Genomic DNA, 12,465 nt, shown 5'->3' on the forward strand with positions numbered 1-12,465 from the left:
TGCGATCTGCTCACACCAGCTTCACTACTTCAGATCGCAAATCTCGCGCATGCGTCGTGGAAATCTAAGGAAGTCTCGTTCTGGCCTACAAGGAAGAAAAGAAATAGTCGAATAAACTCGTTATTTTTGTTTGTTTTTTCACACAAAAAGTATTCGCGTCGCTTGATAAACATATAGTTGAGCCACGGTAGTCACTTGGGATATTTAAACATTTTCTTCATTGACTTTCTGGGCCGTCAAGAGGCAGTCCTTTAGGAGCCAATGTGGTAGTTATACAGCTCTCAAATTTAATCAAAAATATCTTCATTTGTGTTCCGAAGACGAACGAACGTCTTACGGGGTTGGTACAGCATGGGGGTGAGTAATTAATGACTTAATTTTCATTTTTGGGTGAACTAACCCTTTAAGGTATAGAGGGTATGCGCGTGACGTCACCGTCGGCCGGCGTGCCTTCAGTTCCTCACAGTGAGTGGCAAAAAGACTGAGCGGCTGTATATGTGTTCAGCGTGAATGCCGCGAAAAACAAACACAACACACACAAATAAAGTGGGAACGAGCTTTGCGATTGACTGTAGGCCTACAACTAGATTTGACAAAACATCCGAGGTATATTTTTACAGACTGCTATGGAAAGAGGAGCAAATGGATCGCTGCAATTCACAGAAACAGCTGGACTCCAGTCAGCGAAAGGTGGATTTGCCGTTATCATTTTGTGTCAATATGCTGAATTTAGCTATAAAAACATACCCATATATTTTGTATTGTTATATACATTATCAGCTCATCAATTAAATATTTATCATTGCATATTCTGCATTATTGGATGTTTTTTTAATAAACACTGACCAAAAAAACTTATAAAGTTTTAGGGCTGGACGATATGATATATATATATAGGCTATATATAACACTGATATAAGTGACCACCCGGATTTAGACCTACCTATATTATATTTATATAAAGCGTTCACAGGCAAATTTGCTTTATGTTTAGGTCTTGCTTTTATTTCCCCGGTGTCGAAATCAGGCAAACATAAATGTCAGGCAACACAATTCCTGGCTGCAGGCTGAGGGGGGTTGTCACGCGGGAAAGTCACGTGTCAATGCATTCCCTCTATATGGGATTTTCTCAAATAATTGTGATCATCATGCAATAACTGATGTGTACTGGAGGAGTGTGGACATCAGAACAGATGATTTCCTTTAGAAACATACTGTAGCCCTGCATGGACATCTGGTTCTGTTTCTGTGTTTGTGGTGTGTGTGTATAGAAGCTGTTCTGCTTGTCTCTCTTAACTGCTCTGAAGTGTCGTAACATTGTGTTTTTAGCCAACTTTTATATAACGACCTCTCTCTGTGTCTGTGTGTGTGTGTAACCCTGTCCCGTGGCTCTGACACTAACAGGACTCTGCACTGGGACTGCGACCCCTCTACTCTTCTGCTTCACTCTGAGCTGGGGTACTGCACTCTTTCTGCTCTTTCAAACCTGTAGAGGACTCATGAGTGGCAGGGATTCACACTGTTCGCTGTAGATGTTGTAACTGCCACACAGATGTGCATGTAAATCTAAGCAGACTTATAATGTGAGCACAGTGATTTCCAGAGGATATTTAGGGACTGTATGAACATTCAATATGTTTGACTTTATATGTAATTTAATGTAAGTTACAAATATCACTTAAATATCAGTCATTACATATAAACATATTTTGAAAAATACAGGTGAGAAAGACCAATACAATCATTTTCACCATTGCTTTACAGTATGATTCGATATCATTAGTGGAAATTGCTATTAATTTACCTTGTTAATCACCGTTACAACTTGATTTATGTTGTGTTCACACACACAAAACGAAATTAAAACTATGTAATTATAAATAGTTGAGTAACAACGTAATTTTTAATACTTGTTTTAAAAAATGTAAACCTTTTAAGGGACAAATTACATGTAGGTTGGAGAGAATATTATAAAATATAATACACACCGGCTATTATACAAGATCTGTAACGCCTATCTTATAAAAACGAGTTTCTATTTTAAAGAAAATAGGTAACTGTAAACTGTATATTGCTTTGTGAAATGTTGTCGCGATATAGACATAATAGTAAAAATCAAGAAAACGAGAAATATTAATAACGCATCTCCGCTTCTGAAAGGGCTTCCGGGTCCGTTCCGTGCGTTTTGATTGGATGGTCGGAAAATGCCTAGACGGGTTTGAAAACGCCCAATAATTGGGAAATGCCTTCTTTTTGTTGTTCCGCAGAGACGTCTATTTGTGGAAAACTGAAAGATAGGCCGCTATCTCAGGCTGACTACAGGAGCGAAATGAAATTAGCGGAAGTAGGAAGTCTGACGTAGTCAGGCTAATAAAAAGCTAACATCCGAATAAATCTAAGGCCTAATCCTGGCTTGATCTAAGCCTTGTCTGTGAAACCAGACCTTAGAGTTATAGTAAAGTCATCAAAATTATGAATATATATATATATATATATATATATATATATATATTAAGGCTGTCAAACGATTAATCGTGATTAATCGCATCCAAAATAAAAGTTTGTGTTTGCATAATATGTAAAATACACATATATATATATAAATACACACGCATGCTTGTATATATTTGAGAAATATTTTCATGTATATACTGTATATAGATTTATATATAATTTATATTATATATAAATATAAATATTTTATATAAAAATAATATTTTTTTTCTTAAATATTCAAGCGTGTTTGTATTTATATATATAAAATGATTATACCCAGTGCACCCACATATATTATGTAAACACAAACTTTTATTTTGGATGCGATTAATCGTGATTAATCTTGTGACAGCCCTAATATATATATATATATATATATTTAGTCATATATAATGACCAAAAATATTAAACAAATCAAAACTATCTGTATTTGAAGCAACAGTATTGAAGGAGTTCCCAAGTGCACTGTTGCCAACTTGTCCTTCACAACCCGGTCCAATTTTTCCATTAGAATTAATTAATTACTTTAAAAAAATGTTCTATGTTTTCTACGTATTTAACTAAAAGCTTTTTAAGATCATCATGAGTAACACACACTAGTCAAGTGTGTTCACATTATTTATATATTTTTTTTTCATGTCAGAATGTTACATGCTAGTCACTAGGGCTGGGTATCGATTCACATGTTCAATTCGATTCGATTTCGATTCGCAAGCTCTCAGTTCGATTCGATTTCGATTCTCGATTCGATTTTCGATTTCGATTCTCGATTACTGATTAGATTCTCGATTAAACTATAATGAATATCGATGTAATCAGTGGTGGAATGTAACGAAGTACAAATACTTCGTTACTTTACTTAAGTACATTTTTCACGTATCTTTACTTTACTTAAGTACAATAAATAGTGCATACTTTTTACTTTTACTTCGTTACATTTTGCAGCAATTATTCTACTTTCTACTCCACTACATTTATACAACTTCTGTTACATTTTCTGATCAGTTTTTCCCCTGCCAAAACGTAATCTGACCGTCCGTTCGTTGCACATTTGTCTCACCAGTGACGTTTGGTTGCCATAGATACAGTATATCAACCCGGTCACTAAATGCGTCTCACACGCAGTGTGTTTATCATGCAACTCATACGCGAAAATTAGTTTTTACGTGAAACACACCGTGTGTAATATATGTTTGGTTTGGTTAGGATTATGGCAAGCCAAGAGGTTCAGAATTACACCATAAATGAATCGCGTCTACTGCCAAACATAGTTATTAACATATAGTAAGGATAAGCATGATATTGCCTAATTGCAAGCTTGTTTCAGAAATGGTGACATTTTTTTTTCCATCATTATTGAACATCATTATAGGAGTAGGCTATTAGGTTGAATGAGTTAGAATTAAATGTTTTATTAATCATTAGAAAATAGACATTAAGATAATAAATTGTTATGCAAGTACTTTTACTTTTAATACTTAAAGTACATTTAAAATAAAGTACTTTTTACTTTTTACTTAAGTATGGTTGTCATTGTGTTACTTTTACTTTTACTAAAGTAAATATTTATCTGGGTATTTGTACTTTTACTTAAGTACTGAGATTCAGTACTTCCTCCACCACTGGATGTAATACAAATCCTATATTTATAAAAAAAAGAACAGGACATAAATTTACTAGTGGTTAATTAGCAGAAAGAAATTAAGACCCACAAACCTGTATATAAAACTCTTTTTATTTTAGGTACACTATACACTAAATGCATACAATGAATAGACTGGATTTTGATGCAAGATGCAAAATTGATGCTGGAAATTGGACAAGTCAGAACAGTAGTAAACTAAAAAAGACGTGAAAATGATAAACGTTAGTTACGATCATAGGTTACGATGCAATGCTGGCCCGATTGTGCAAGTGAATATTCCGTCATGTCCCGACTCCTAAACGCGAGTGTGTGACGCCTGCAGCGCGCTTGCCGCGGCTGGTGCAGAGGGAGAAGACGCAGCACCGTGAGCCCTTAATATGGAAAAAATCGATTCGTGGCCGTTGAGAATCGATTTTGAATCGACCACATTTTAAAAAACGATTAATCGAAAAATCGATTTTTTTGCCCAGCCCTACTAGTCACCTATAGACCATTTCACAAGATGTAAACAACACTGGTCCAGAAGCACTTCCTGTTTCAGTTTGTAACTGTTTTCTTTATTTCACATGTAAAGAACACATCTTAAAGATGTTTGTTTAACTTTTTGATTCAGTTTTATTTGTTGTTGGTTGTATTTTATGCCAGCTTTTATGTAGTGTTAAAAAACTGAAACAGGAAGTGCTTCTGGACCAGTGTTGTTTACATCTTGTGAAATGGTCTATAAATGTGGTAGGGGTGATTAGATCACGGGGCTTTTCTTAGGTCCTGTTTATACCTGATATTAAGATGCATTTTAGTCGATCACAAGTAGACGAGAGACTTTCAACCACTTCTGTCCTGATTTCTTTTAGCTGAGTGTTTGTCATTTCTTTAAACTTTTGATCTAATGGGCCAAATAAGCTTGTGTAATTTACATATGAACGCACACAGAGACAATGGAAAACATACGGAGATCATCAGCTTTAGTTTCTGCTCTGATAGACTTAATCAAGAGTGTGTGTTAGAAATCAGGAATGGTGAGAGAACATTGTGCTTGGTGCGTTTTTCATCTTCAAACCAAACTTGGGTCTTCAGCTGACAAAGTTTAAACCCCGTCTGGCTAGAGATCTTCCCTTAATGTTCATCATTAGATCAGTAGACGGAGAGCAGACGGTGTTAAGTGGCTGTTTGAACACATTCGATCACATGTGCGTTTACACTACGAAAGCAATCCGCTCTAATGTGTTTTCAACTCCCTCTGGAAGTGGTCGAAAGTGGACAAGCTCAAACGCTTTAGACCCGTTTACTCCTGTATTTAGTGTCGTCCACCTGTGATCTGATCGACCAAAAAGCATCTTCACACCAGCTGTACACAGGGCCTGAGACTGAAGCTGGACTTTTATTTAAACTACAGATTGAGCTTTTGAAATTTTGTATTCCTGTCCACGAACAAGCCGATCAACAGAAGGGTGGCGCCAAAATCAAAAGTGCATTATTATGAGTGTTTTTGGCAACAGGGAAAAGGCATTTTTATCTGTTTTCTCTAGCAATGTAGCATCAAGTAGAAAATAAATAAATTAATAAAGCCTCTCTACTACATAGACAGCAGCATTATTTTAAAAGCCTGTGTGAATTTTTAGATGTTTGAGCAGTGTGTGCACAGTTCCTCCGTATGATTTGTGTGTCTGTGTGTGTTTGTGCGCTCTCCCAGACGTGGTCCTATGAAGTTGGCAATGGCGAAGACGACTCACGTGGATTTCCCACCCAAAGAGGTGGTGTCCTACACCAAGGAGACTCAGACGCCCACCACGACGCAGCAGAAAGAGGGTGAGCTGTGGTCATGCACATGCAGCAATTCTGACTAATGCCATTCAAAACATTCATTTTTTATGTTATCGCCAGTAAACAAAGCAATTTCTGATATTGTTATATATTTAAAACACACACACACATACACACACACCCAGCAGACTGCAGAGTTTTACATGCTTCAGGGGAATTCAGGCATCATGATATATCTGTGATCGGATCATAGTATAGCGATAATTACCGAGGAACAATTTAGTTGAATCACTTTCAAAATTGTGTTTTCCAGCTGATAAAAATATTGACAGCCAATCTGAATCCACCCAACTTTAAAGAGCTTGTGCATTTCAAACGGCAGAAAACAAAACTATTCTACTCCGCTCTGATTGGTCAGATGACCTAGTCAGTTGTGATTGGTCCACTCCAGTGTTGTTTTTGGCAGCCCTTTTAGTTTTAGTCTTATGGACGAAAATGCTTTTAAGTTTTAGTCACATTTTAGTCGCTTATAAACTTAATAGTTTTAGTCAAGTTTTAGTCGACGAAAACACAAAAGGTTTTAGTCGACGAAAACACCAAAAGGTTTTAGTCAAGTTTAATCAATTTTAGTAAAAAAAAAAGTAGTCTTTAACAAATTAATTTAGTTTAAAAAGTAGTGGAAATAGGCTTAGGTTTGACAGATTTAGCAAGTGTTGCAATTCATAAAACAAGCTAACCTTAAAACCTTTGTTTAATAAACTAGACTTTCTCATTGATGGAGATGCAGTGCTGCCATTGCCAAGCTGTACTTCATTGTCACCTTGGGCAGAAACCTTTTACCCCCATATTTCAAGTTATAGTTTTACCCCTGAATATTAAAAGCTATTTTCACCAGTTATCACAGTAATAAAGGAATAAAGGAATGGTTTAAATGGCAAAAACGTTGAGCTACTAGAACATTGTGCACAGATAAAGTGGTAACAGTGGAATCACTGTTTTACTCCAAAAAAGCCAAGCATAAAAACATTCTTACTTTGGCAATTGTGGCTTTATTTGAGAAATTGCTGAAAGTGCAATGAACAACGTAGTATGCAACAATAAGATGCATATTATTTGTAAACACAAACATTATGTATACAACCCAGTCTATCTTTAACTTGTGCAAAGTTGCAAACATTCTGAAACAAAATAATAAAATAAATATCTAATACTGAGGTGCATTGAACAAAGAATGCATACTTGAATATAAAGTTTGAAACAAACATGACACTTGGAGTGTGTTGAACATAAAAATGAATAAGACAATCCCTGAATAAACACTGTATTTGGTCTTGGTTAGTTCGGTATTTTACACTCGTTTCTGATGAAATAGAACTGTTAAGATTGAAATTTGGACAAATGCTGTTGTCCCGAGAATTTTAGGTTTGTGTGTTAGCACCCACACAATCATTCATAAAACGCATTAAACATTCGTTTACAAAGACGTCAAACTCACCGAGTGGTCAGGGATGTTCACTGATATGCTCACACAAACATCGCTGCAAAATATGCTACTCTATTGACTTGACTTGGTACAAAAACTACCATTAAACCCTGTGTTGTTGTTGTGTGGAATCTGGTGCACGCGCGGCGGCCGGTGCTGGGCGCACACGATAGGAAACGGCAGCATTGCTGATACTTATTTTTAGCTCCATACAGACTGATTTCACGCAAAACAGGCATAAATTACATGCATTGTGAACGTCAGACTTATAATCATTTTCGTTCCGTCTCGTCTCGTCAACGAAAACTCGAAAACGTCTCGTCATGTTTTAGTCACCTCAGAGCTATTTTTAGCTAGTCATCGTCGCGTTATCGTCATAAAAAAAACAATGCGTTAACGAAATCATTACGTTATCGTCATCTCTTTTTACGAAAACATCACTGGTCCACTCCGCTTTGATTGGTCTGATGACCCAGTCAGTTGTTATTGGTCTACTCCACTGTGATTGGTCTGATGACCCAGTCAGTTGTTATTGGTCTACTCCACTCTGATTGGTCAGATGACCCAGTCTGTTGTTATTGGTCTACTCCACTCTGATTGGTCAGATGACCCAGTCTGTTGTTATTGGTCTACTCCGCACTGATTGGTCAGATGACCCAGTCTGTTGGGATTGGTCTACTCCACTCTGATTGGTCAGATGACCCAGTCTGTTGTTATTGGTCTACTCCACTCTGATTGGTCAGATGACCCAGTCTGTTGTTATTGGTCTACTCCGCACTGATTGGTCAGATGACCCAGTCTGTTGGGATTGGTCTACTCCACTCTGATTGGTCAGATGACCCAGTCTGTTGTTATTGGTCTACTCCGCACTGATTGGTCAGATGACCCAGTCTGTTGGGATTGGTCCACTCTGCTCTGATTGGTCAGATGACCCAGTCAGTTGGGATTGGTCTACTCCACTCTGATTGGTCAGATATTAGCTCCGGATCTTCCTCAGCACTTGATACACTGTGATGCAAACAGTAATGATGGCATTGATTTTTCCGTGTTTTCCACATCCTTTTAAAAGTGCGTCAAAGTCTCGACATGAACAACACGAATCAAACTCCTCCAGTCTCAGCTGCAACTATAGTGTTTGAGGCTCAATGTATATGTGGTTCCTTAGCAGCAAATGAAGATCATAGACTGGCATTACGCAAATGTGTTACAAACCTACGAAGAATTAAGACCGGGATTACTGACGACTCGTTTCAGGCAGTTCAGAATGTTTTTTCTTTTGGGAGTCAATAACTCCATTTATCTGTACTTAGATCTTGCCAGACCATTTACATTCACAGCTATATTATACGCTACATGAAAGATAATATGTGAAAAGCATAATGGGGCACTTTAATGCTCCAAGTGAACATAGTAATTGGCCAATGCTGATAATCTCAAAACAGTATTAGGCTATCACTAATGTAGAGTATAGATCACAAACAGTATTGTATATTTCCTTTCAAAACTGTTAAAGAAACTGAATTTACAGTTTGAAATTAACAAATAAACGAATGCAAATGAGTAAAATCCAGTAGTTATTAAAGAATAAAGCAGTATTGGTTGTTATGATTGTGGTCACTATTATATTGTGCATCTTTATTTTTGATCTTCTCTTTTAGCCGGAATTCTTTTTGGTTACTAATGAAACATGTCTCCGAAACAAGTAGAAACTGATTCTGTAATGGTGAGGATGCAGATCATGGTCAAAAAAGCAACCTCGAGCATCACACAGCATGACTGACACATGTCAATCAAAGGAGGAGGATGCTGAGTGGCGCTGTGTTTAAACCCAGAGTTAGAGCACAAGCCTCTGATAACAGAACTATTCAGATGTGTGTGTGTGTGTGTGTGTGTGTGCGTGAGACATCAGAAGTGTGTGAAGGTTTTTGGAAATGATCTGACCGTAGTGAACATGGAGATGAAAGCTGAGGGAAAATTGCAGAGACTCGAGAAACATAAGACGTCAAGGCAAGATTAAACACAAACACACACACACACACACACATCCGTTAACAGAGAGGGGGCACAGGAAATGAGTAGAAGGTTAGTGGAGATATCGGAGTGTGTGTGTGTGTCCAAAGGCAGGTCAGGATTTGTGTAATTGCTGTTGTGCCCTTTCATGTGGCCGGTCGTGCATGTGTGTGTGACCGGCCCACTCATGACAAATACACAAGATCACTGCTTTACCGTGTGTGTGTGTGTCTTTGAGATGTTTATTCTGTTGATGTTTTTTTTGGAGATAATGAAAGAACATTTTAATGAAAGCCCTTTTAGGGATCTATTTTTAGGGATATCATGACTATATAATTATTGGACAATTAAATTGCCATTTGTCTGATTAGGCTGATAATTGTTGCAGATATTATCAGGGATTATTTTTTTTGTTTTTTACTATTCTTACAGTTCGTACTCAACTTACTTTCTATTACAGAATACTTTGTAAGTTAAATATGTCTAATTGGAAGCACTATTATTAAAAAAAAAATCTAACTAAAACTAAATAATTTAATAAATTAACCCTAAATAGCCTAAATTTAAATTAACCCTAAATATAAATAAAATAACAAGATCAATCAAAACATTCTAAAAATTAAATAAAAAATATAAAAATCCAAGGTTAAACTGAAATAACACTGTGCTTTGAAACAGATCATGTAATATTTTCAAAATATGAAGCAGCACAATTGTTTTCTACATTGTTAATAAGAAATTAAGGAGAAGACTGGAGTAATTATGCTTTTGAAAATTCAGCTTTGACATCACAGGAATTACATTTTAAAATACATTCAAATAAAGAAGTTATTTTAGATTGTAATATATTTCGTAATATTACTGTTTTTACTCTGCATTTATTTGATCATAAATAGCATATTTGAAGCATACTAGACTTCTTTAAAGAGGTTTTCGGATGCAAAATTCACTTTTATATGGTGTTTGCAGTGCCAGTGTGTGGACACAACCACCATACAATGAAAAAAATCCATTCACTCCTTTTAAAAAAAAAAATCCTCTAACAGCCTAAACACTCAATCAAGCCGTTTGGATTTTCTGATTAATATGATGTCATATTGCTCATGCTCCGCCCACAAACGCTGACGGACTGTCCCGTATTAGCATATTTCCCATATTAGCATACTTCCGCCCTCAGCCATTTGGATACGGTCAGCCCTTTACGTGCGTCAACTCGTCCCAGAAAGGGATTGGGGGAGCTGTTGCTCATTATCATTTAAAGAGACATGCACCGAAACGGGTCGCTGTCAACAGAACTCTATTTAAAGAGAAAAGGGTGTTTTTACACAACCATTGAAGAATTTTAACCAAAGTACTGTATGTTACAAACTTAATATTAAGACCCTAAAGAATCATACCAATTTGTGGAAAATGGGCATCCGATAACCCCTTTTTAAAAAAAAAAATCAACCCTAAACTTTTGAACAGTATTACATTTATGTAGATATATTGCTGTTTAATTACTTGTTAATGTTATGTATCACTACAAGTAAATATTCCTCCTGTCCCTTTAGTAAGAAATGCATATATATATATATATATATGAAGAGTTCAGATGCAAAAGCCTCTAAATGCCATTTGAAATTTTCTTCTTTAATGATGATTTTTTTTATCAAACTTGTATATTTAAGTTCAGTAATTTCACTTGTTATTTAAGTGAAATTACTGAACTTAAATATACAAGTTTGATAAAAAAAATCATTCTAGAAGAAAATTTCAAATGGCACTTAGAGGCTTTTGCACCTGAACTCTTCATATATATATAGCTGTATATATATTTGTTTATTTATATATATATATATATATATATATATATATATATATCTGTATTTATATATATATATATTTATATATATATATATATATCTGTATTTATAATTATTTATATATAATTATATTTATATTTATTATAGCTTTTTACTCAATTTTATACTCAATTTTATTTTAATTACATTAATTTTGAATTGTACTTGAGTATATTTGGCTACACTGTCTGTTTGGATAATAGGATGCTACCTCGCTACCGCCTTGGTGAAAAAATCATATGTATTTTTAAGCTATTTCAGAGCATTTACATAAAAATCATATCACGATACATATCAATATCGTAAAAAGTCTGAAAAGATATCGAGCTCTACATTTTTTCCCTTCTGTATCACTGAGCCTCATCCCACTGCGTATTGAAAGTGTTAAATAAGACTTATCTTCAGACTGTCCAAAAGCTCTCCTCTCTCCACACACACACACACATTCTCTCCTTCCATTCCTGCCACTGTATAATCATTTCATCAACTCTCACACTCTCTTCTGTCTCTCCTCCATCACATAACAAATCACTCTGGGTGACATTGTGAGGTTTTCCCATCTCTCTCTGATGGAGTGGTTTGTGGGAAAGAGGCATGTGGGGCTGTTAAAGGCTCAGCTCTGTGTAGGTCAGGAGGTGTGTGTGGCCGTTACTGTGCCCAGCGGGACAGAAGGTGTGTTCGAGTGCCAGATACGGTTACATTCACAATCTGTAAATTAACTGACTGTCTTAAATCTTAAAGAGACTCACTCCTGCATTGTGAGAGCGAGTAGAACCACACTGGGAAACACTAGCTGTCTGTCACATCTTAATTGTTGATTTCTTTTTTTTTATGTTCAAACTGACCTGATATGACCGATATCTGAAGGTTTTCCAGTGGTGCTTCATCCGTCCGTTTTATGGTCTTGGTGCACCTTCAAAAAGCTGTAGACGTGTGTACGGAAATCACTTTCATTACTCCCCGATCCACAGCTCTGCTTGCTGCAGGTTGTGAGAGTATAAAATTGAATTAAATATGATTGTTTTAATTGCCTGTGTGCTCACGGGAGGGTTAATATCCCGTACTAATCACAAGGATCCTCTTATATGGAGAGCATCTCTTTTAAAGTGAGGAACCCTCAGCCTAGCTCTTCACTGATCCCAGCATCTCGAAATGAACACTATTGTCCATCATCTCTTAAATACACTAAACTGCTTTTCATAGAACTCAAACAGAAAAAGGGTCAT

At 36.2% G+C, this 12,465-nt stretch overlaps 1 protein-coding gene across 2 annotated transcripts in view; it reads left to right on the plus strand.

The window, feature by feature from the left end:
• Window positions 1-12,465, plus strand: part of dync1i2a (dynein, cytoplasmic 1, intermediate chain 2a) — a 54,764-nt gene that overhangs the window by 12,867 nt on the left and 29,432 nt on the right. The window contains exons 5-6 of one of the 2 annotated variants that reach the window (XM_039647257.2): window positions 1,405-1,458; window positions 5,832-5,947. In XM_039647257.2, coding sequence (XP_039503191.1) covers window positions 1,405-1,458; window positions 5,832-5,947 — 170 coding nt within the window. The remainder of the gene's footprint in view (window positions 1-1,404; window positions 1,459-5,831; window positions 5,948-12,465) is intronic. The other variant, XM_039647258.2, reaches the window with a different exon arrangement.

This window comes from Pimephales promelas, chromosome 7, assembly GCF_988280905.1.
Source record: "Pimephales promelas chromosome 7, fPimPro1.hap1.1, whole genome shotgun sequence".
Taxonomy (NCBI): Eukaryota; Metazoa; Chordata; class Actinopteri; order Cypriniformes; family Leuciscidae; genus Pimephales; species Pimephales promelas.